Consider the following 23,421-nt stretch of genomic DNA (forward strand, 5'->3'; position numbering starts at 1 on the left):
AATTATAATAGCATTGATTGTAGAATGAAGATTGCAAAATTAAAACCGTTTGATTCCTTCAATAGTTAATTTTTTTTTATGTTTTTTAATTGTAATATTCATAATGACATTTTTGTTATTTTCTCCAAAACTCCCCTTTTATATATGTATAGATAAATGGCATAGATATTTTCTCCTTTTTGGTGATCCTACCGCAAAAATTGTGTTTTGAGCATTGAGGGAGCATATGAGGCTTTCATCTATCTACATTTGCATTTATTGCCCACTTGGTTGAAATCCTCCAAAAATTTGGACTTTGGGAATGAATCTCATCCGTTGGTGAATATTTGAGCATCTTACTAAATCTCTATTGACGGAGTTGATATAATTTGTAGTTTATCATAATTCCTCCAATTTTCTTCCCTATGTAGGTAATATCTATTTGAAGATCGTGGCGATTTTACCTTGACGTATCGGACTTTCTTGGATTACGAGCACAACCGTTGAAAGAGCTGCCCGGACTTGCACGTCTCTCTCTTATCCTAATAGATTAGGGTTCGATTATTTGTATAATAAAACTTTTTCGGACCTCAAAAAGGATGTGCCGGATATTTTAAACTTTTATTTGGTGTTACTTTTTTTTAGTTGTACTTGAAGTGTTCGTTTGAGAACGAAACAATTATTATTTATAATTCTAAGATTGATTATTATAAAAGTAAAGAGCAGGTTTCGAATACTACAATTATCACTTTTTTTTATCTTTAGGCTAATAATAATAATAAGGTATGAAAGTTTGGGTTGTTACAACATATTCTTATAGGACGGAGGGAGTATTTATTATTGTCACGAGCCAATTCCCGTTAAGGATAACAAGAATGAGTAATTCGCGACTAATGGGTGATTAAAGAAGCGGGAATAGAAAAGGGGTAGAATCTGAAGAACTTGTCGAAGGCCAATCGATTGATATCACAAAATAACAGTCTAGGTATTTGATTACAAATTCTCAGAATAGGATAATTCAACATGTCAACTGAATCAGAATTCGATGATGAGACATTACTATTCTCATTTAGCAAAACACAGCGGAATAGGTTTCTACTGAACGACTTCGTGTATGAAGACACGAATCGTCGAGAAATCCACACTATTATTTAATAGCATCGACTCCGATCAATTCTCCTCTCTCTGGGCGTTCAACCTACACATTTATAAATACATGCAGGGCTGAGTACAGGAGTACTCAGTGGACACGTGCCGAAAACAAAACATACAAATATAAGTTGTCATTCATCCACAGTATCACACGGGGGTTTTCTTAAAAGGCCCGAGCATACTAAATTCTTGTGTGATCTTAAAAGTCCGAGTGATCAGTCTAAGTTCTTGGTGTATTCTACCATGTCTGCTAATCTAGTGTTCCGTGAAGGTGGCCACCTTCAACAAGCACCCTCGCCGGCCAACCTCTCTAGGATGGCTCACGACGCTTCAACGTGTACACAAGTCTGTGTTGGGATTTTACCCACTCTCAGACCCGAATTCAATTTACGTTTTGGGGTTACCAAAACAAAAGAGGCACTTAGCCCCACAGACAGGCATCATCAAAACAAACATTTATCGCATGACAACATCTTGAAAATAATCACAGTTTCATTTTGAGAAAATTTGATATTTCATAATTTTACAAGTGTTTGAGTTATATCCACACTAATGTGCTGGATATTGAAAGAAAGCCCACCTGGTATGCTTTTTTCCAATTAAAATCCTCGTTTGGCCTCACTTGCCCTTGAATAATCTCTCCTCTAGAAATAAATAGCGTAATACGCTAATTAGTACTTGAACTATTTTTCTGAGAAAAGAATGCATGCACCCTATAGGATAGCATCTATCTCTTAGTCTCGGCTTATAGGATTTTTCTTAAATCCTAACTCGGCTTCACTGCTCTGCAGCATCTAATTATTCTCTTCACTAATTTTGGAGAAATTCTATTTTCTCTTGAATAATTAATTGGGCATTTATTTAGTAGTGTATGGATTCTTAAAATCCATTCTTAAATCCTTCCCGTCGGATTTTCTTAAGATTTCTTAAGGCCACCCATGGCGTCGCGGGGCGACGCCGGTCGGCCCTTCGCGTCTCCTGCCTCTACATTTTTTTTTTGTCTCCAAACCTGATTGATTATGCGATAATTAATTCGTCAACTTCCGAGCTTCAAGCTCATCTCCGTAATTAATTAATTAATTAATTCTACTCCAGCAATGTTTAGTTCCAAGTCCAAATAAATTAGGTAGTTCAACCTTGAGTCCTTAACATCTCTAGGCCCAAATTTCATTAAGTGGCCCAGTAGACCCAAATGTACTCCCCTCCATCCTGACTCTCTCTCTTTTCTTCCATTTTCATTCCCAAAATCTGAAAATTGAATCCTTAGCTTCTGAAGAATCAGCGGCGCCGCTTCCTCACGGCTTCTCCGGAGAAGTCGCCGCCCTCACTCCCCCTTCTTCCAATTTCTTGAGTTTTCCGGCGAATTCACGCCAGGGGTGGCTTCGATCTCTTTCCCAATCGGTTTTCCTCTCGATTCTCTAACGTTTCGTCCTAATTTGCGAACCCCCAACTTGGAGAAACGCAGCGGCGTCTTCCCCCGCTGCCTCTGACTCCTCACCGCCGGTTCTCCTTCCTTCACGGCGGACTTACCGATTGGGGAAAAAGGAGGCGTCGCCTCTCCCCTCTCTCGCTCCGACGAAACGCTGCCTCGACGGTCTCCGGGGCTCCCTCCGTCGAGCTCTCTGTTCCAGCGGCGATGCCTCACCGGTTCCATAGCCATCGTTTCTCCCCCTCCGCCGAGCGCCATACCGAGCCCGGATGGTCCAGCTGCCGCTGCCCAGCAGCGCCTCCGTCGCCAGCTCTCCGGGGTTCCGTCGTCTAAGCTAAGTCCCTTCCCCATTTCCCCTAAATTTTCCGTTAATTATTCCGAAATTTCGATCGACGATTTGGTTCGGTCTTTGGGTTTTGTTCGTCGCTGGAAAGAGCTTGCTAGTGATGTTCGGCTAATTCTTGAGTTGTCTAAAGATGCTTGTTCATTGTGGTGGGTATCCTATTTGAGCTTCTATGTTTTGGACTATCTGTTGTCCTAGCATGATGCAAGAGTGTGTTGAGGTTGAGGGAATTACCTTGCTCGGTGCACCCTTTCGGCTTGTGATTGCCTCTGCGTTGCCACTCTCCTCTTATGCTGCCCGTTCCTCCCTCCGTCGCCTATGTTATCCGAGAGCCTTGGGGCCGAATAATGGAATTCCATTTTAATGAAGGAGATTAGATTTATTCCGGAAGAGGGAGTGACGCATAAGAGTTATGCGTCGTTATTAATGAAACGCACAACCCTTATGCGTCTTTGGTTAATGACTCACAAGGGTTATGCGTCGTTTAACGACGCATAAGGGTTATGTGTCTTACCTTAATGACGCATAACCCTTGTGCGTCACACTGGTTAGTATTCTTGCCTGTCACGCAGGTGACCCGGGTTCGATCCCCGGCAATGACGCATTTTTTTAATTGATTAGTATTTGATAAAAATGAGTTATTCTAAACATTTGTTTTTGGCAAATACATATTACTTTTATAAAAGAAGTTAATTGGAATTATTTTACGAATTTGATAGACACTTCGCATAAGCTTCTTTTGTTACAAACATGTCTCAAATAATTTCATTTGAATAATGGCTTTGACTTGGCCAAGCTCCATTTAAAATGAAGTAGTATTAAATCAGAATAAATGGAATCTAACAATTTTTGGAGTCACTGATGTTTTATCTATTTCAATGCTTAAATAGACCCACACAAGTTTTTGTGTCATATTAATGCATTTATAAGATATTTCGCATTATTTTTTTACACGTTGTGGGAATTTTATTTAAAAGAGGGCATGCTTTTGATTTTGTTTCAATGGAATCAAACTTCATAATTTTTATTAACTTCACAAATTAATTATTGTATTGTGGAATAAGATTAATTATGAATTTAAGTATATTTCATTTAATGGTTTTGTTATAATTATAGTTACTTTTTAAAGTTTGTGTTGATTTTAAAGTAATCGAGGGTGATAAACATAAATAATAAGAGTAATATGTATTTGTCAAAAACAAATGTTTAGAATAACTCATTTTTATCAAATACTAATCACTTAAAAAAATGTGTTGTTGCCAGGGATCGAACCCGGGTCACCCGCGTGATAGGCAGGAATACTAACCAGTGTGACGCACAAGGGTAAGACGCATAACCCTTATGCGTCGTTGAACGACGCATAACCCTTGTGCGTCATTAACCAAAGGCGCATAAGGGTTGTGCGTTTCATTAATAACGACGCATAACCCTTATGCGTCACTCCCTCTTCCGGAATAAATCTAATCTCCTTCATTAAAATGGAATTCCATTAACATGATTTACCAAAAAAAGAATTGTTCCACGATTTGGTTCGGTCTTTGGGTTTTGTTCGTCGCTGGAAAGAGCTTGCTAGTGATGTTCGGCTAATTCTTGAGTTGTCTAAAGATGCTTGTTCATTGTGGTGGGTATCCTATTTGAGCTTCTATGTTTTGGACTATCTATTGTCCTAGCATGATGCAAGAGTGTGTTGAGGGAATTACCTTGCTCGGTGCACCCTTTCGGCTTGTGATTGCCTCTGCGTTGCCACTCTCCTCTTATGCTGCCCGTTCCTCCCTCCGTCGCCTATGTTATCCGAGAGCCTTGGGGCCGAATAATGGAATTCCATTTTAATGAAGGAGATTAGATTTATTCCGGAAGAGGGAGTGACGCATAAGAGTTATGCGTCGTTATTAATGAAACGCACAACCCTTATGCGTCTTTGGTTAATGACGCACAAGGCGTTGATCCAGGCGTTGTACACAGCCATCGTTTCCTTGAGGTTGTACGGATGTCGGCCTAGATCCTCCTCCTCCTCCTCCTCTTCGTCCGCCTCCGCCTCTTCCTCCACGACGTCGAATGCCCTGGAGCTTCCACCGCCTCGGCCTCCTTCCAGAGTGGGTTCATCCGGATAATCCTCCCGAATTTGGGATAATCCCTGCGAATACCTCGGGGCGGAGGGACGGGCGTATGCATCCACATCAAAATGGGGTGGTTGGTACCCCGCAGGCGTCGACGAGCCCTGGGTGCCCGGCGTCGACGAACCGGAACCACCACCCAAGACATTGTACATGCCCCCAGTCGCCGAATGCGTTGATGTCAAACCCGCCGGAGCCGCCACCACCACCGCCAGAGTTTCCGTCGCATGACATTTTGTGATGAGAGGTTAGATGAAAGTTGGAGAGAAAATGGAGATGATTTGGGAATAATAGATGTGTATTTGTGTGTGAAATGAGGATGAAATAAGAGTATTTATAGAGTATTTGTGTGTTAATTTTTATTTATTTTTTTTATTAAATTCAAAAAATTATTTATTGCGTCAGCGTGTCGAAGCCCACTCTCGGGCCGGAGAGTGGGCGTCACGCATGGCGCCAGAGCGTGCCACGTCGCGCGGGCGCGTGGCGAGACAGCTCGCCATCCGTCTCGGTGGGACGGGCGTCTCGGCAGACTAGGGACGAGACGGGACGCTGCAACGCATCTCGCCGCCGTCTCTTCCCAGCGTGACGAGATACGAGCCGCCCGCGTGACCCATTGCGGGTGGCCGGAGAGAGTGTTTCTGTAAAGAAATTTGACAGAGCTAAATATGCAGCCTTAGGGCATCCGCAATAAGCAATAGCCCAGCCATAGCCTAGCCACAAACTCCTCCTGCCACGTCATCAGCACTAAAAATCCTCCTCCCACATCATCAAAACAAGCAAATAGCCCAGCCATAGCCTAGCCATATCACTCAAAATTATATAAAACAAATAATTAACAATCACACAAAATACGGAATTAAATTTACGACACAGATACGGGAAAATTCAATAATATTATTAAAATTAAAAAAAGTACATTAATTAAAAAAAATTACATAATAAAAAAAACTATCGCCGTGCAGTCCTCCGCGCCCATAACTCTTCAATTAAATCCTTTTGGAGTCGAATATGAGCCTCCGTTTGGCGCATGTCGGCATGTGCTTGGAGGCGGCCGACTTCATCATGAGGTACCCCACTCCGTACGTTGGGGGCGGCCACGCCGTGGCTTGGACCGGCTTCGTTATCGTCGTTGGCCCAATTAGTCAGTTGTACACCTCATCTTCGACAATCATGTTGTGCATGATAATACAGGCGTACATTATATCAGCAATGCAGTCGACATGCCACAAACGCGTTGGACCCTTAACTGCCGCCCATCGAGACTGGAGCACACCATATGCGGGCTCCACGTCCTTGCGAGCCGACTCCTGCCGTGCCGCAAAGTAGGCTTTCCTCTCATCTGATGCGCATCGGATCGTCTTCACAAAGATGGGCCACCTAGGGTATATCTCATCCGCCAAGTAGTAGCCCATATTATGTCGGTTGCCGTTGGCGACAAAACTGATGGCCAGACCGACGCCCTGGCACTGCTCGTTAAAAAGTGGTGACGAGTTGAGGACGTTGTGGTCGTTGTTCGAACCGGCTATCCCAAAATACGCATGCCAAATCCACAGCCGGTAATCAGCTACGGCATCGAGGATCATCGTGGTATTCTTTCCCTTGTAGCCGGTCGTGTATAACCCCTTTCAGGAAGCGGGACAGTTCTTCCACTCCCAATGCATACAATCAATGCTGCCTAACATTCCCGGGAACCCATGCTTCTCCCCGTGCATTCGCAGCAGATCCTGGCAGTCTTCGGGGGTAGGGCTTCGAAGGTACTGATCACTGAATATTTCAATCACACCCTGACAGAAATACTTCACGCATTCAAGGGCAGTCGACTCACCGATGTGGAGGTACTTGTCCCACATGTCTGTCGCACCTCCATAGGCCAACTGCCTGATTGCCGCAGTGCACTTTTGAATAGGTGTGTGGCCGGGTCTGCCAGCCGCATCGTGCCTGAAGCGGAAATACAGATATCGATGCTCCAAAGCGTTAACAATACGCATAAACAGAGCTCTGCTCATCCTAAAACGACGCCTGAAAAGGTTGGCGTTGAACCGCGGCTCCTGTGCGAAATAGTCTTCGTATAGGCGCTGATGTGCAGCTACGTGATCACGATCAATCACTGCTCGGTGGTGGACCACTGGGCGAGGTCGAGGTCGAGGTACCGCCGGCTGCAAGGCCCTTTGCATCCATTGGTTTATCTTGTGGGTCGTATAGGCCTCCAACGCTTCGGCCATTCGACATTCGTACTCCTCAGCATCCCCCCACTACCACCACTACTATCACCCGCGTTACTCATTTCGTGTTGTTGCTCTTGTACAGAAATTAAGATAGAGAGAGTACTTGTTAAAACAAGTGGTGCGAATGAAAATGACGTGCAAAGCGCGTATATATAGTGTTTCGAAAATTCAAAAAAAAAGTAAAAATCCGCTGGGCGATGCGCTAGGCGATCCGGACCTTGCAATGGCGCCGAGCGGATCGCCCAGCGCCACAAAATCTCCTAGCGCTAGGCGGTTTTTTTTTCGAAAACCGCTAGGCGGTTGCAATGGTTCGCCTAGCGCACCGCCTAGCGCCGGCGCTCCGGTAGGCAGTGCGCTAGACGGCAAGCGGTGCGCTAGGCGCCATCGCGGATGCTCTCGTCAAAATAGCAACTTGACAATGCTGAATATGCAGCCTTAACGATACGTCAAAATCCAGAATAATATACTCAAAAGTTTCTTCAATGCAATCAACAATTTAACTTTACTTTTTTGAATTTTGAGTATTACATTAAGTCTGAGGTCTTTGTGCTGTTAGAGAAATAAAAAAAGAAAGGGAAGAGAGATAAAAGTGCCGTGGAGAACAAACTCGTGGTGAATAGGGAATAACTTTATCTGAATGCTACTTATAGTCTCATTTTGAATCTAACGGATTTTGATAAATTATTTGACTTTAAGAACTAAAATGAGGAAATAAGTTAGTGGAATGTAGACCTTACTTTTCTTTATTGGTTTTATAGTAGAATGTAAGTGTAATGATTTAATTGGGTGGTGTGACTCACCTACCTTTAATGAAGAAAAAATAAATGAGACTTTAGAGCATTAGCAATGGGGCGCCCTAAGGGACGCCCTAAAGCCCGCCATATGCACCGTCACGTCAGCATTTTATCCTCCTATCATTCCACCTGCAGTGGAGCGCCCTAAGGGACGCCCTATAGGTTTCACTATTGTTTTGTTAATTAATTTAAATGTTTTCAAATATGTCAATGCAAAATAATTAAAAAATACCACGGTTAATTTGAATATTTAAATAACTACAAAAATTGAAAAAAACCTTCATTTCAATCACACAACATAATCATCTTAATAACTCGAATAAATTGGAATGATTTAATTTTCCATTAAAAAGTGGACTTATCATTATATAAAAAATAGAACACGGTTTTATAATCAAAACATCCTAAAAATGGATTTGTATTTCTTCACGATTTGTAATTGTCAATTGTGATATAAATAAAAGCTCATTTATTTATAACAAATGATTTTTATATCATCTAGAGGCTTAAATGAAAGTTATAAGTATTTCTTTATGATATGGTGTAACATCCCAAATTTTTGTGACTCTTTTTATATGTTTATTTGAAAGTTCGATTATGAAACTTTTTGTTTCTATGTGATTAAGTGAATTGCGCGAAATAATTATCGTGAGTGATGTGGAATGAAGTGCTTGATATTTTATATTTTCCAATGTGGGGAAAATAATTAGTAGGATCATGCATTTATATTTTTCGAGCCAATTCATGGGAATTTTCGGCCCTTCCTAATTATTGAAATAGTATTTCCTTTCTTGGATTTAATTAATTGTTTTGGGATATTTATCTAAATTAAATCCAAACCAAATGATCCTTCAATGGTACTACATGAAATTCGAACTCTAGCCTATTATCCTTGGGAGTTTCGAAAATCTCCTATTTAAAATAGGAGGATGAATTATTTTCTTTGATTTAATTGGTGCTTTGTTGACTCCTTTCTTTTGAATTAAATCCAATTAAATCATGCCACCTATTATTTCTTCACCCAAAATAAATAGAGAGTTGAAATATTTCCTTGGCTATTTAAGCCTAATAATTTTCGGCTCCTTCACTAATTTGTGGAGGATAATTTATTTGTTTCCTATTTTGTGGGATCCCTTTTTATTCAATTAAATACCATACTAATACCTATGTCAAATTAATTGGGGATGTGAACATTTCCTTATGTTGTATCCTTCATGTCACACGCCCTACACTAGTATTTTTCCTTGTGGAATATAATTATTTGTTACCTATTTTATGGGAGCCTTTTTCCCATAAAGAAATTACCAAATTTAAATCTTATTCTATTTAATTGAGGATTTAAATAATTCTCTTGTGCAATTCCCCTTAAATTTTCGGCCCTTACTTCATTTTTCCTACTTGGAGATTTAATTTATTTTGTTCCCTTGTTTATGGAATACTCATTGTTTTATTTCCTAAATTGTGGATTTATTTCTCTCCAAGTAAATATAAAAAAAATTCCTTGTTTAATTGCAGCCCTAATTTTCGAAAATTAGGCTTCTTATAATTGTGGAATTTTTATTCATTAGCCTATATTTTAATTCTCCACAATTTATTTATTTAATTTACTCATGGACTTAAACCTAGAATATAAATACCACTTAAACAAACCCTAGCCCTCACTCTCCCTCACCAAAATCGTCCACCCCTCTCCCTCTCTTTCCCTCACACGTTTTTCCCTCCTCTCCCACTCTCTCTCCAAAAATCCTCCAATCAAGCCTTGTTCTTGCAACCATTGAAGTTATTTTCAAGAGTCTCCGACGAATCGCATCGTTCATTGTTTCTACCGATTCATTTTTGTCAAAGAAGGTATATTTGCTCACTTTTCCTCATTCCTTTCGTTTGAACCATATTCTTGAATCCTACATGCATGTAGTGGGTGTAGGAATCATAGATCGCAAAGTTAATCGGTGGGAAAGTGAGTTAGCTTGAGAACTTTGATAGTTATGCGATTTTTTATTGAATTGTGTGAAGCTTGATTTGAATCTTTGGTGAATGATCTAAGTTTATGTGCAAACATGTTTAAAAGAGACTTATCAAGTATGATGGTGTGTTATAAGCATGAGAATTTGTGTTTGGATGATTGAGAAAGAAACCCTAATTTCGAAATTGTGAGTCTAAAATCTGTGACGTTCGAACAGTATTTCCTGATGTATGACTGACCTAGAAAACGATCGAATTTTGATATGAAAATTTTACTGAGTGAATTTAGAGGTGTGCTCTGTGTCTCGTATAAATTTCAGCCCTTTTTGTCGAAAAATGAATTTTTGAAAAATGTTTGAAGTCGACTGCGCAATTCTGTCAGTAACGTGTGTTCTCGACCAGAAAGTTTCGAAATCTGTTTGACCGACTAAATGACCTCTGATTGATGTGATTCTTAAACTAGGTGAAAATTTGAAGTGTCTTCTGAGTTGTGTAAAAATTTCAGCCTTATTAGACATCGGATGAATTTATGGTGAATTATTCAAATAAACTGCGCAATGCTGCCAGAATTTTTATATTCCGACCAGAGAGTTGTATTAATATTTTGACTAAACAAATGACATGATTTGACTGTGAAACTTTACCTGAATGGACTTGAATGTGTCTACTATGTTGTGACCAAATTTTAGCTTCATATGAGGTCGGATGAATTTTTGGTGATTTTTACAAACCAACCGCACAGTTCTGTCAGTTTTGTTGTTATGTGAAAATATCACTTATTGTTAAGTTTTGATGAATTACTTGGTGAATGTATGATTTGAGAAGGTATCCTATGATGTGATTATGTGTGATGTGTTGAGAAAAATTATGACATGTCCTCTTTGTGTTGGTGAATGATGGGATGGGTAAGAGAACGATAAAAAGGAACAATAGGACATGCATGATAATATGAACTTATGGAAGGCTGATTGTGTTGTCGTTGACAAGGGTGATTGTGTATACGTGAGCTCGAGGAACGAGAGTTGCCATAAGTTGGATTGTGATTTTGTTAAGCGAACGAGGTGGGCTTTCTTTTTCAAACCTCTTTATTTTCCGAAAATACTATGTGGTGTTATAAGGGTGGTTTAACTGTTATGTCATGCCAAAATATTTTTGTTTATGATATTGTTGCCTGATGCCTAGTTCGTCTGAGCTTGCTCCGTTAGGCTATATGGTTGTGATGTGAAACGAATTCGGGTCTGAGTAGGGCCGCAAACCCTATCAGGCAGTGTACACTGGTGGGATCGTGAGCCGTCCTTGCTAGTCGGCCGGTCTCGTGGGCGAATAGTGTGGCCACACTTTCGTCACACTGTGGATTGATGTTGTGATTGATGGATTGTTGAAAATGGGGAGATTATTTGACTGGCCAGTCTACGAAATGTTTTTGTGTTCTCGATGGTAATTTCTTAATTTCATATGAAACTCGAGATCACTGGTATGGATGACATAACTATATAAAATATTTTTGGCATGAGCCCATTGAGTACAACAAGTACTCAGCCCTGCAATTTCTTTTAAAATTTTGTAGGTTGAGCGGGATGTTGCGGAGGATGTTAAGTCGGTCTAAGAACTTAGGACGCGATGTGTCTCCATACATAGGCGCTATCCTTGACTCTCTCTTTGAACCTTATTTCCGCTGCTATATCTTGAACTATGTTCCAATACTTTAATTTTTTTCCATGTTGTGTTTGACAATGTTTGGTTGTGTTAGATTTTAAACGAGTATTTACAATGTTACTTGAAAATGACGTTTCCCGCGAAGTAAACTAAATGTTTTTTGAAGTTGATTGGGTTTTTAATAATTAATTTTTCTCCGCTGCTTTGTTTTAAAAGGTATTTATTATGAGCCGTTTTTATTTAATAGAAAAGTTATAGCATTAACATTCTTTAAACCAAAAATGTTTTTCATTCTTTTAAGTTAATTAAGTTTTTATAAGACAGGATTATGCCAATCGGAGTTTGGACTTTAAACTGAATCTAAAACTTTCGAAACTAATACCTTAGCATGGAGATGGATCCCGTTGCTGTGTTCCCATCGCCGCTTTCCCCAACTCCAACACTGTCGTGCCCAATGTTCCCCGTTGGGTCCCCGGCATGACCACGACTCCTGTCGAGTCCACATCATTACCCTTGATTACCCAAGCGCCTTGAGCGCTTACTAACCCATTTGGGTCGACTGGTGCGTCCACCTTGAGTGGCACCGATGGTTCCACCTATGTGGTTCCGAGGATCCTTGATTGGATCGGGTGTTGGGCCCCTCGGGTCAACACGGTGTTGGGGCCTTCAGGGCCAACACGCAAAGTGACGGTTCCACTGTTAGTGGTTCCGCAAGATCCTTCAATGGATCGTGTGTCGAGTCCTTCGGGATCAACACGGGTGTTGGGGCCTCCAGGTCCAACACGTAAATGACGGTTCCACTATTAGTGGTTCCATGAGATCCTCCAACGGATCAAGTGTTGAGGCCTTCGGGGCCAACACATGTGTTGGGGCCTTAGGGGCCAATATGAGAACTAGTGGTTCCACGATAGGTGGATCCATAGAATCCTCTAATGGATTGAGTGTTGGGACCGTCGGGTCCAACACGAGAGTTGATGCCTTTGGGATCAACACTACTGACTCCAATGTGGGTGAGAGACCTCGTGAATGGTCAATGATAGGGAAGTTCTATGGGACGTCTCCCGTCGTCCCCACGGATGGGGTCGTTGGGCGTGTACCATTGGTCTCAAGGGACGCCTCCCGTTCTTTGGGAGACATGGGAGACATTTTACCCTCGTTCGTGCCTTAGAAAATATTAGAAGATATTTGGCACACGTTGGTCCCAAAGGACGTCTCCCGTTCTTCGGGAGACATGAGAGACATTCAACTCCTGTCCGTGGCATGGGAAACGTCGGAAGACATTTCTCACCCGTCCATCGTCGGGAGACATGGGAGACATTTCGCTCCCGTTAGTGCCTTAGAATGTAACAGGAGACATTTGGCACACGCTAGTCCCTGAGAAAATGTCGGGAGACGTATGACACACATTAGTGTCGTGGAAAATGTCGGGAGCAAATTTTGCACCCGTCGGTCTCCCGTTCGTCGGGAGACATGGGCTCCCGTCGGTGCCTTGGGAAATGTCTGGAGCAAATTTTGCACCTGTCGGTCTCCCATTCATTGGGAGACATGGGCTCCCGTCGGTGCCTTGGAAAATATCGGGAGAAAATTTTGCACCCGTTGGTGTCCCGTTCGTCGGGAGAAACGGGCTCCCGTCGGTGCCTTGGGAAATGTCGGGAGAAAACTTTGCACCCGTCTGTCTCCCGTTCGTCGGGAGATATTGGGAGACAATTGGCTCCCATACGTCCCTTAGCAAATGTCGGAAGACGTTTTGCACCCGTCTGTTCTTAGGAAATGCCGGGAGGCATATGGCACTCATCTATGTCTTGAGAAATGTCGGGAGACATTTTACACTCCGTTCATCCCACAGGAGATGTCGGAAGAAATTCATACCTGTCCGTCTTCTAAGAGATGTCGGGAGACATTTGGCACCTGTCCAAATGTCGGGAGAAAGATGACTCCAAGAATGAAGCCACCAATCAAGAAGTTTGGTGGAGCTAACTTCATCAAACATGACGACAGCGACATAGCCTCCGTGGTAATCGAGGAAGTCAACCACGTCGAGAACAAAGATGGTTGGTATATCGACACGGGCGTCACTGCCCACGTGTGTGCCGGTAGAAGTAAGTTCTATACTTACAAGACTGTTGAGGAGAGGAAGCTCAACATTGGGAACCAAGCCTCGTCGGAAGATGTCGGCGTTGGAGATATGGTCCTCAAGATGACGTCCGAAATGACAATCACTCTGAAGGAAGTGCTACATGTTCGGACATACGTAAGAACATAGTTTCTGGATCAATACTTGTAAATATTGGTTTTTAACTTGTATTTGAGTCCGATAAGTTCTTTGTGTATAAGTTTAGAAAACCCCTCGGAAAAGGTTATGTAAACAAGGATTTTTTTAAAACAAAGTGTATCGGCTATTCGACGTGTTGAAAAGCCATTGGCTAATAATGAAAATGCTACTACTTCTTATTTGACTTATTGTTCAAACTTGTAGCATATAGATTAGGACATGTGAGTCCTAATGCTAAAAAACGGTTAGTAAACTTGGATTTACTAAAGACAAATGAAGTCAATACCTAAAACAAATGTGAGATTTGTCTTGAGGCGAAAATGACTGAGTTACCGCTTCATTATGTTGAACGGAACATGAAACCCCTTGAAAATTCACATTGATGTATGTGATTTAAAATTTGTGCAAATTAGAAATGATATAAAGTACTTTATCACGTTCATAGATGATTGCACAAGATGTTGCTATCTTTATCATTTAAGAAGTAAAGATGAAGCAATTGAAGCGTTCAAAAATTATAAGAACGAAGTCGAGAATCAACTTGGATGTAAAATCAAAATGATTCGAAGTGATAGATGAGGTGAATACGAGCCCCGTTTGAGGAATTATGCAACGCATGTGGTATAATTCATCAAACTACTCCATATTCACTACGATCTAATCATGTTGCAAAACGCAAGAGATGATGAATGCGTTACTGATCAATTTAGGGATGCCCTAGAAAATATGGGGGAAACTGGTTTTACAACCAACTACATCCTAAACAAAATCTCACTCAAAAGTAAAGATGTCACTCCTTATGAGTTGTGGAAAGAAAGGAAGTCATCCTACAAATGCCTCAAAGTGTGGGGGTGTTTGGCAAAGGTGATGGTTCCTCCACCGAAAGAAGTTACAATCAGTCTTAAAACGGTTGATTGCATCTTTATTAGGTATGTACTTAATAATAGTGCATATCAATTTGTTGTCTACAAGTCTGAAATACCGACTGTGACTGTAGAAACAATAATCGAGTCAAGAAATGTCATATTTCTTGAAAATACATTTCCTCGCAATGACAGGGAAAATGTTGCATCCAATTCTGAGACGAGAATTGAGAATGAAACCACTAGTTCTAAATCAATGGATAAAGAGCCAGAACCGCACAAGCGAACAAGACCCGATCTAAATGATACAGTACTAAGATGTGGTAGTAGGGTAAGAGCACAAAAAACATTTGGTCATGAAGAGCCAACATTGCGTTTATGTTGGATAAAGAGCCAACATCGATAAATGTAGTCTTTGTTGGCCCAGATGGGCTGCATTGAAGAGAAATCGTTCAAAGTGAAGTTGATTCAATTTTGCTAAACCACACTTGGGTGTTGGTTGATCTACCTGAAGGTGTTAATCCTTTAGGATACAAATGGGTCCTTAAAAGGAAGTTTAAGGACGATGGAACAGTTGATGAGTATAGGTTTGACTGGTAGTCAAAGGCTTTAAAAAAGGTACGATTTTTTCGATACCTATTCACCTATAACGAGGATTACATCAATTCGAGTGCTAGTCGAATTGCTGTTAAAACTGTGTTTCTAAATGATGATTTAAGATGAAATCTATATGGAACAACGTAAAGGTTTTGCAGTACCTAGACAAGAGCGAAAGGTTTGCAAACTGGTTAAGTCTCTCTATAGATTGAAATGAACGTCATTGCAATGACACTTGAAATTTGATAATGGAATGTTATCAAATGTATTAAAAATCAACGAATGTGACAAATGTGTCTACATTAAGAACATTAATAATGGGTACATTATAATGTGTGTATACGTTGATGATATTTTAATCATGTGTAGCAACACCCAAGTAATTAATTATACGAAAGTCATGTTAAAAAGAAACTTTGACATGAAGGACATGGGTCTAGTCGATGTGATTTTTGGAATGAAAATTCTAAGAAAATTTGAAGGAATCATCTTGACACAATCTCATCATGTTGAGAAAGTCCTATAGAGAATTATAGCCCATGATTTTGAGTATACTTTAAGTATGTCAAAACTCTTACAAGAGCTTTCCAATGCTTCTTGCTTGGATTGCTCGTGTAACGACTCAACTTGTTCACGACGCAAGCAATGTCAAGTCTAGTGCAATTAGACAAATACATAATGCACCCAACGACCCATGCATAATTATCATGTGCAACAGTCTCGTCCTTGTTCTTGCTCAAGTGAATTGCTGTTAAAACTGCGTTTCTAAATGGTGATTTAAGATGAAATCTATATGGAACAACGTAAAGGTTTTGCAGTACCTAGACAAGAGCGAAAGGTTTGCAAACTGGTTAAGTCTCTCTATAGATTGAAATGAACGTCATTGCAATGACACTTGAAATTTGATAATGGAATGTTATCAAATGTATTAAAAATCAACGAATGTGACAAATGTGTCTACATTAAGAACATTAATAATGGGTACATTATAATGTGTGTATACGTTGATGATATGTTAATCATGGGTAGCAACACCCAAGTAATTAACTATACGAAAGTCATGTTAAAAAGAAACTTTGACATGAAGGACATTGGTCTAGTAGATGTGATTTTTGGAATGAAAATTCTAAGAAAATTTGAAGGAATCATCTTGACACAATCTCATCATGTTGAGAAAGTCCTATAGAGATTCAATGCCTATGATGGCATGTCGGCTAAGACGCCTATAGAGCTCAATGTTCACTTGAGCAAGAACAAGGACGAGACTGTTGCACATGATAATTATGCATGTGTCGTTGGGTGCATTATGTATTTGTCTAATTGCACTAGACTTGACATTGTTTGCGTCGTGAACAAGTTGAGTCGTTACACGAGCAATCCAAGCAAGAAGCATTGGAAAGCTCTTGTAAGAGTTTTGAGATACTTAAAGTGTACTCAAAATCATGGGCTATAATTCTCGAGATACCCCCCGGTACTTGAAGGGTACTGTGATACGAACTGGATATCCGATAACAAAGACTCACTTTGAACAAGTGGATATGTCTTTACTATTGAGGGTGATGATGTCTCGTGGAAATCCACCAAACAGACATGTATAGTCCGATCAACCATGGAATCGGAATTCATAGCTTTAGACAAAGCTAGTGAGGAAGCCGAGTGGTTTAAGAACTTCCTTGAAGATATTCCATGTTGGTCTAAGCCAGTGCCACCAGTGTTGATCCACTGCGATAGCCAAGCGGCTATTGGAAGGGCAAACAATGGCTTCTATAACGTTAAGTTTCGACATATACGTCAACGACATAACACCGTGAGACATTTGATCACAACAGGGGTGATTACAATTGACTATGTGAAGTCAATAGATAATCTAGCGGATCCGCTAACCAAAGGGTTAAATCGTGATCAAATGAATAAGTTGCTAGAGGGAATGGGTTTGAAATCCACAAACTAAAGAATTGTCATAGTGGTAACCCAACCATGATGACTGGAGATCCCAATAACTTGGTTCAAAGGGACAACTAAGCTATGAGAGTTCATGAGAAACACTCAACTATATATATTCCCTAGAGAGCAATAGAGTGTTGGAAAACTTGCCTAGTGGTGAGGCTAAGTCTATGACTTTTAATGACTCCTAAGGATCTCGAGGAGATTGAGTTCTCAAGGAGACCGAGTAGGGCAAGATACTCGATTAGGAATCACCTATATAAGTGTGAAGTGAGGCCGCTTCAAATAACACACTTATGAATCCAAAGTGGTGTCCAATGCCGCAAAGGACAGAAAACGTGAGAACTGATGAGTTTGTAAATAATATTGTGTCAATATTATTGTCTCGGTATACACCAAGGAGGAATGGTTCAAGGCATCACGTCCACCAGGCCACCGGTATGCCCGATAGTGTTGACTATGGAAAGTTCAAAGCCACAAGCTACTATTCCAAAGACAATATTGTTTATCGAGGATTGAGCAAAGAGTCTGCATGCATGCATACACGTCTTATGTTGGTTTGAGCTTGTAGTGCTCTAACCAATGTGGGGGATTGTTGGAAACGTGTGGATTTATGGGAGCCTTTTGGCTTTTCATATTTTGTACCACCAATTCCTTAATGTTATGGTTTATGGTGTCTTAATACCATGATTTCATTTTTTGTAACCACCAATTCCTTAATGTTATGGTTTATGGTTTATGGTGTTTTAATGCCATGACCTTCCATGTCCACCTTTTGTGCATATAAAAGGATGGAGTTGTAGAGGAATGTAAATACACCATAACATGCATTCTCACTTCTCTCTCTAGTTATCTACATCATAGTGTGCATTTTAGGAGCATTATCTAGCTCGATTCTCGGAACTTCATCAAGTTCGCCGGTGCCTAGCGGGTTTGAGGTGTTTCTACACGCTAGGAGGAAGTCGTTTTATCTTTGGCGGCAATACGGCATTCCGTGAGCGCTAGCCGGGGCGTAATTTGTCTTGCGGAAAGAGGGCTTCCCTCGACTCGACTTATTGTTGGTTTGTTTATTTTATTTCCGTTGTAATTTCCATTCCACTTGTTGTTCGTATTTTCCTTCGATTATAATAGTTAGAGTACCGCCTGTACACGGCTTGAGAATTTTATCCCATTATTTTCTAACAAATATTATGATTGTTGAATTCAACGTAACATCTTGAAAAATATATACTGACCATGTGGGAATCAAAATCTTAATCAAATTAAGGCAATAATCAAGGACAGATCTCTCTTTTATTTTTTGTACTTTTGTATTCTAAATTATAACATGATATCGAAAAGAGCTTCTTGAAACAAATTTAAACTTTCCATGAAAAATAAAAAGCTTTTAGATCTATACATGAATAATGAAACAACTCCATGAACTGAATCTAAATTTTCAATAGAGATGGAAGAACTTCTGACTAAGATTGATTATAAACTATTTATGAAATTGAAGATGGTTGCAAGTCAAGTATTGGAACTTCGGATACTCAAATTCATGTGTGAATGTTTGAAAGAAGATATCAATTAAATTAAAGGCAATAAGTGGTGAAAAGAAGATATCTATCTACTAAAAGAAGATAATATCTACTATACATAATAAACAAGGAAAGATCAATGAAACCCAAATCAAAGATGAGTACTATAATTAGAATAAATATTCTATGTAAAAATGTAATTAGAAGAAAACAATGAATTCAATAGTAAATTTTAAAGTATTTCAATATCTTTTATTTTCGGCATTCTTTTACGAGATCAAAGGAGCTTTTTCAAATAAATTCTTTCCTAAATTTTAATTTTATTTTCTTCTGAGTTATAGTACTGTTTATGGACCTCATATAAACTGAGAGGATAACTGTTTTGCAATCAGTTTTGTGATATTGGTAATTAATTTCCTTATAGAGAAATTAGGGTTTCTTATAATTTATATCAGTTCAGACTGCTCGGTCCTTTTTGTATAGCGTTTTGCCTTGTAGGTTTTATGTTAATTTATTCATGATATTGCCAAGAAATCGTATATGCTGAATTACAATTAGTTATCATACAAATAATTTGATTTGTAATTCTAAACTTAAATTTGGAAAACAAAGAAAAGAAATGATTTCTTATTGAATGATTTAATTTGTTTATACATAAGGGTAAAGTTGTTTCCTTACCAGGCGAGGTTGGGCTTGTGTCAAAAAATGTACATATACAATCTTTCTATGCTTATGTCATTGGGTTTATTTACCACATTTGAGTTGCTGACTTATGGCCCATATTGGACTTGGGCTGTCAAAAGAAAACAGAGGAATTAATTAAATTTAGAAATGAAGAAAATCTAGTCTCATAAGAATAGCTTTCTATAATCCACCTATCTTTGTCAAAGATTCAAGGCTTTATATATTGTAACTTAATGAATTTAATTCAATAATTATTTGTGGGGTCTTAAATTGATGAACTAGCATGCATTAATATTGATAATTACATATCTCAACACGAAGTAAAAGGACCAAGAATCATATATTATTGAGCGATAGACAAATTGGATATATATATCTAATTATAGGGTGGCGTTAGTGTGCTAACTATCTTAATGTGCTACTTGTTGACTAAATCAACACACTATATTAAAAATGTCAACACAATAACATGAGTATATCAACACAAATTTATCTTGATATTTTGCTGAATGTGCTACTTGTTCAGTAATCAACACATTATATTAAAAATATCAACACAATAACATGACTACACGAGTATGTCAACAAAAATTTATCTTGACATTCACAAAATAGTGAAATAAGAGAGATAGAATAAAGCAAGAGAAAGATGAAAAATAGTGAAATAAGTGTTAATAGATTGTAGTATCCATATTACGAATGATACGTAAAATTTCTATTTATTAATTTTTTTAATATTTAGACTTGATCTAATTTTAGAGATAATCTAAAATGATAAAACTAACCTATATCTTGAGAGTGACTAATGGTCATTTAATGTTTGGCCATCGGCCACAATATAAGACAAAAAGCAGGATAAAAAGAATGGAATCAAAAGCAAAAAAATTTGTAATAAGCTAAACAGATTTAAATACAATGCTAGGTTGAAATATCAATCTATATATACAACGCAATAAAACCTTTACTAGTATTATTTATGTGTAAGATTAAAATACTCCACAACTTGGATGCCACTAGCTTTTATTTATTATACTTTCAAGTGTCAACAACTATGACAAAAAAATGCAAAGTTCCCACCCATAAAGTAACAAGTACTAGTAAACAAACTAAAACCAAACATAATCTCATGAACAAGAAATCAAGACTTTTATTCCATAATAAAAAAAAGAGTTGCAAACAAATAGTAAAAACCTCAAACAATAGACCAATACATCATCTTATTTACTACTCGACCAATACATCATCTTATTTACTACTCATTTTGCTGACTGTGTTTCCAGGTCGTCCCGAAAAAAGTAAAAGTAAAAATAAAAATAAAAATAAATCCTGACTCTTTAATTTAATCTTGATCAAGATTAGCAGAGTGGCATATCCGGCGGCGGCGGCAGCATCTTCTCGTCGCGCCCCGGTCCGTCCCTCACGATGAACACCATCCCCATTCCCCAGCTCACGTGACGCTCGAAATGGCAGTGCATGAACCACACTCCTACAAACACATCAACCAATAATTAATAATAACTCATTAATAAAATCAATCAAATGCAAAAATAATTAATTAAATATAAACCTGGATTATTAGCCTTGAACCTAATAGCAGTCCATCCATTTCTCTGCACGGCGATGGTCTCCATCAACGGCGGGTCGACGAGATTATAGTTAGGCGGGTCCCGGGTCCGGTTGAAGTTCCCAAACCCGGATCCGACGACGTAGAAGCTGTACCCGTGCAGATGCATGGGGTGATCGATTCCGCCAACGAGATTTGTACCCTGGAACACGAGCTCGACAGTGGCGTTGAAGTCGAGGATGTTGACGGAGGTCCCATTCTGAGGGCGAGCGAGATCTCTAGGAATGGTCTGCTGCGTGTAGTTGAAGGGGAAGGGCGGGTTGTCCGGGAAATCGGTGGTGTAGACGCCATTGATCCTTCTGTAATAAGCCTGAAGGAAATCCGTCCTCGGCAGCTGGAGCGTCACGTTGTTGACGCTCGCCATCAGCCTCTCCGAGAAGGGCCCCTCACAGGAGTCGTTCGCGCAGGGGCGGAGGTTGATGGAGAGGGTGAAGAAGAGGATGTCGGAGATGTTCTTGGGGACGTCGACAGGGTAGTTTTTGTTTGCTAGGCTTCTTAATTGGGTGGTGAAGTTGTGGGAGGCGGCGGTGCTGTTGAACGGCGGGAAGGAGGGGAGGGCCGGGGAGGCGGGAGGGGTGTAGTTGCCGGCGTACTCGAGGATGGCGGTGGTGGTGGTGTTGTCGAAGTCCCCGCCGCTGGCGTAGGCTCTTGAGGCCATGTAGTAGTGGCTCGGTCGCTGGTTGGCGACGAGGAGGAGGTCCATGGTCTGGCCGGGGGATATCGCGATGTAGTCGCTCGTCAGGCGCTTCGTGTAGGCGGCGTCGGTGCCCACCACGGTCACGTTGTGGTTCGCGATTTTGAAGAACATGATGTTGTTCATCACTGCGTTTACGATGCGCAGGAGGTAGGTCTTTCCGCTCTCCACTTTTAACCTCAATGTATCTGTGACCAACAACATGCTTCTTAATAAAAAAAAAGTTATCCCACAAATAAAAGGAAAAAGCACTCATTTTTTTCTAAAAACTAACCCCACATCAATTGCCATACACAACTGACATGGGATATGTTTTCTTGCACTGAAATTCGTAAATAAAAATCCACCTTGTCTTGAGCAAGGATGCAAGTCCCCGGGTTGGCCATTGATGAGGAAAGAATTGGAAACTTCTGGGTCGCTTCCACTACCAAGGAACTCCTCCATAATTTCCTGAATATCGCCATTAAACCAGTCTCCTGCAATACATGTTCCAAATTCATAATAAAGTCAGGATTAGTTTCCTTGCAATGAAGTCCATAACAGTAACAGAGCGCATACAAACCTAGTAAGATGGGAACTTCCTGATGAGGCTTAGGAAAAGGATAACTCTCTCTCCTTGGAGGCAGAATAATGAGGGCGCCATACACAGAATTGCGATACCACTCGCTATGAGCGTGCCACCACAGAGTTCCTTCCTCGTCCGACAACACAATCCGTTGGCTAAACCTCGTGCCAGGGCTAATAGGGCATTGTGTCACGAACTCCGGGCCATCTGACCATGGATACCTCGGCATTTTGACTCCATGCCTATAACATTAAAAAATCAGTACTAGCAAAAATATATTTAACGATATAACATGTCAAGAACACGTTACAGTCATATTTTTTTACCAGTGGATGGTTATATTATGGTCAGCCCTATTAATGACATCGACTATGACCAAATCTCCCCTTCTAGCATATATCGTTGGCCCCGGGAACTGTCCGTTTATCGTTAGCATGGTCTTGTTCGTGCAAAGCCTAGAGTGTGTAGAGTTTCTCAGCTGCAACAAGTTAATTAGAGTTTGATTAGCTTCTAATTAAATCAATATTACTAAAAAATACTTAGTAATTATGATATCTTAGTACTTACTTCAAACCTATAGCGACGAACTGCGGCATGGCTCGGCGTTACTCCTCCGAGCAGAACAATACCTAAGAAACAGAGGAACAAAAGCTTTGAAGCCGATAACATTTCTTCTTTAGTTTTCTTGATGTTTTGTTTTTGTGTGTAAATATTTTCTTGTGTTTGTTGAGATTGGAAGGAAATTGTGATGAGTATTTATAAGGTGGATTCAAAGTTTACATGAATGGACTTGTTCACAACAAAACAAAAGCGACGGCTGCCCTTTTATTATTGAGTGAACTACTAATAGTTTCTGATCTTGTCGAAAAATGCACCGATGGTCCATAAAAAAAATTTATATCGTTTTTGGTACGATAAGACTAAAATAACCCTAAGCACCATTAATGTAAATATTTATAGTCTGAGGGCATTTTAGACCTTGCAACTTTCCCTTTAATTTTTTT

At 39.9% G+C, this 23,421-nt stretch overlaps 1 protein-coding gene across 1 annotated transcript; it reads right to left on the reverse strand.

The window, feature by feature from the left end:
* Window positions 1–20,661: 20,661 nt before the first annotated feature.
* On the reverse strand, window positions 20,662–23,169 carry LOC121803436 (laccase-14-like). The gene is made up of 6 exons (XM_042203100.1): window positions 22,985–23,169; window positions 22,744–22,895; window positions 22,415–22,659; window positions 22,200–22,328; window positions 21,102–22,040; window positions 20,662–21,020 (listed from the first exon to the last, which is right to left on the reverse strand). The coding sequence occupies exons 1-6, from the start codon at window positions 23,084–23,086 to the stop codon at window positions 20,890–20,892; spliced, it is 1,698 nt and encodes a 565-aa protein (XP_042059034.1). The 5' UTR covers window positions 23,087–23,169; the 3' UTR covers window positions 20,662–20,889.
* Between the last annotated feature and the right edge of the window lie 252 nt (window positions 23,170–23,421).

Source organism: Salvia splendens, chromosome 5 (assembly GCF_004379255.2).
Source record: "Salvia splendens isolate huo1 chromosome 5, SspV2, whole genome shotgun sequence".
In the NCBI taxonomy this organism is placed as follows: domain Eukaryota; kingdom Viridiplantae; phylum Streptophyta; class Magnoliopsida; order Lamiales; family Lamiaceae; genus Salvia; species Salvia splendens.

Coding starts and splice junctions, on each gene's coding strand:
- LOC121803436 (XM_042203100.1), bottom strand. CDS start 23,086: ATGTTATCGGCTTCAAAGCTTTTGTTCCTCTGTTTCTTAGGTATTGTT. Junction 22,896..22,984: donor TTCGTCGCTATAGGTTTGAA/GTAAGTACTAAG, acceptor AACTTGTTGCAG/CTGAGAAACTCTACACACTC. Junction 22,660..22,743: donor CATAATATAACCATCCACTG/GTAAAAAAATAT, acceptor TTAATGTTATAG/GCATGGAGTCAAAATGCCGA.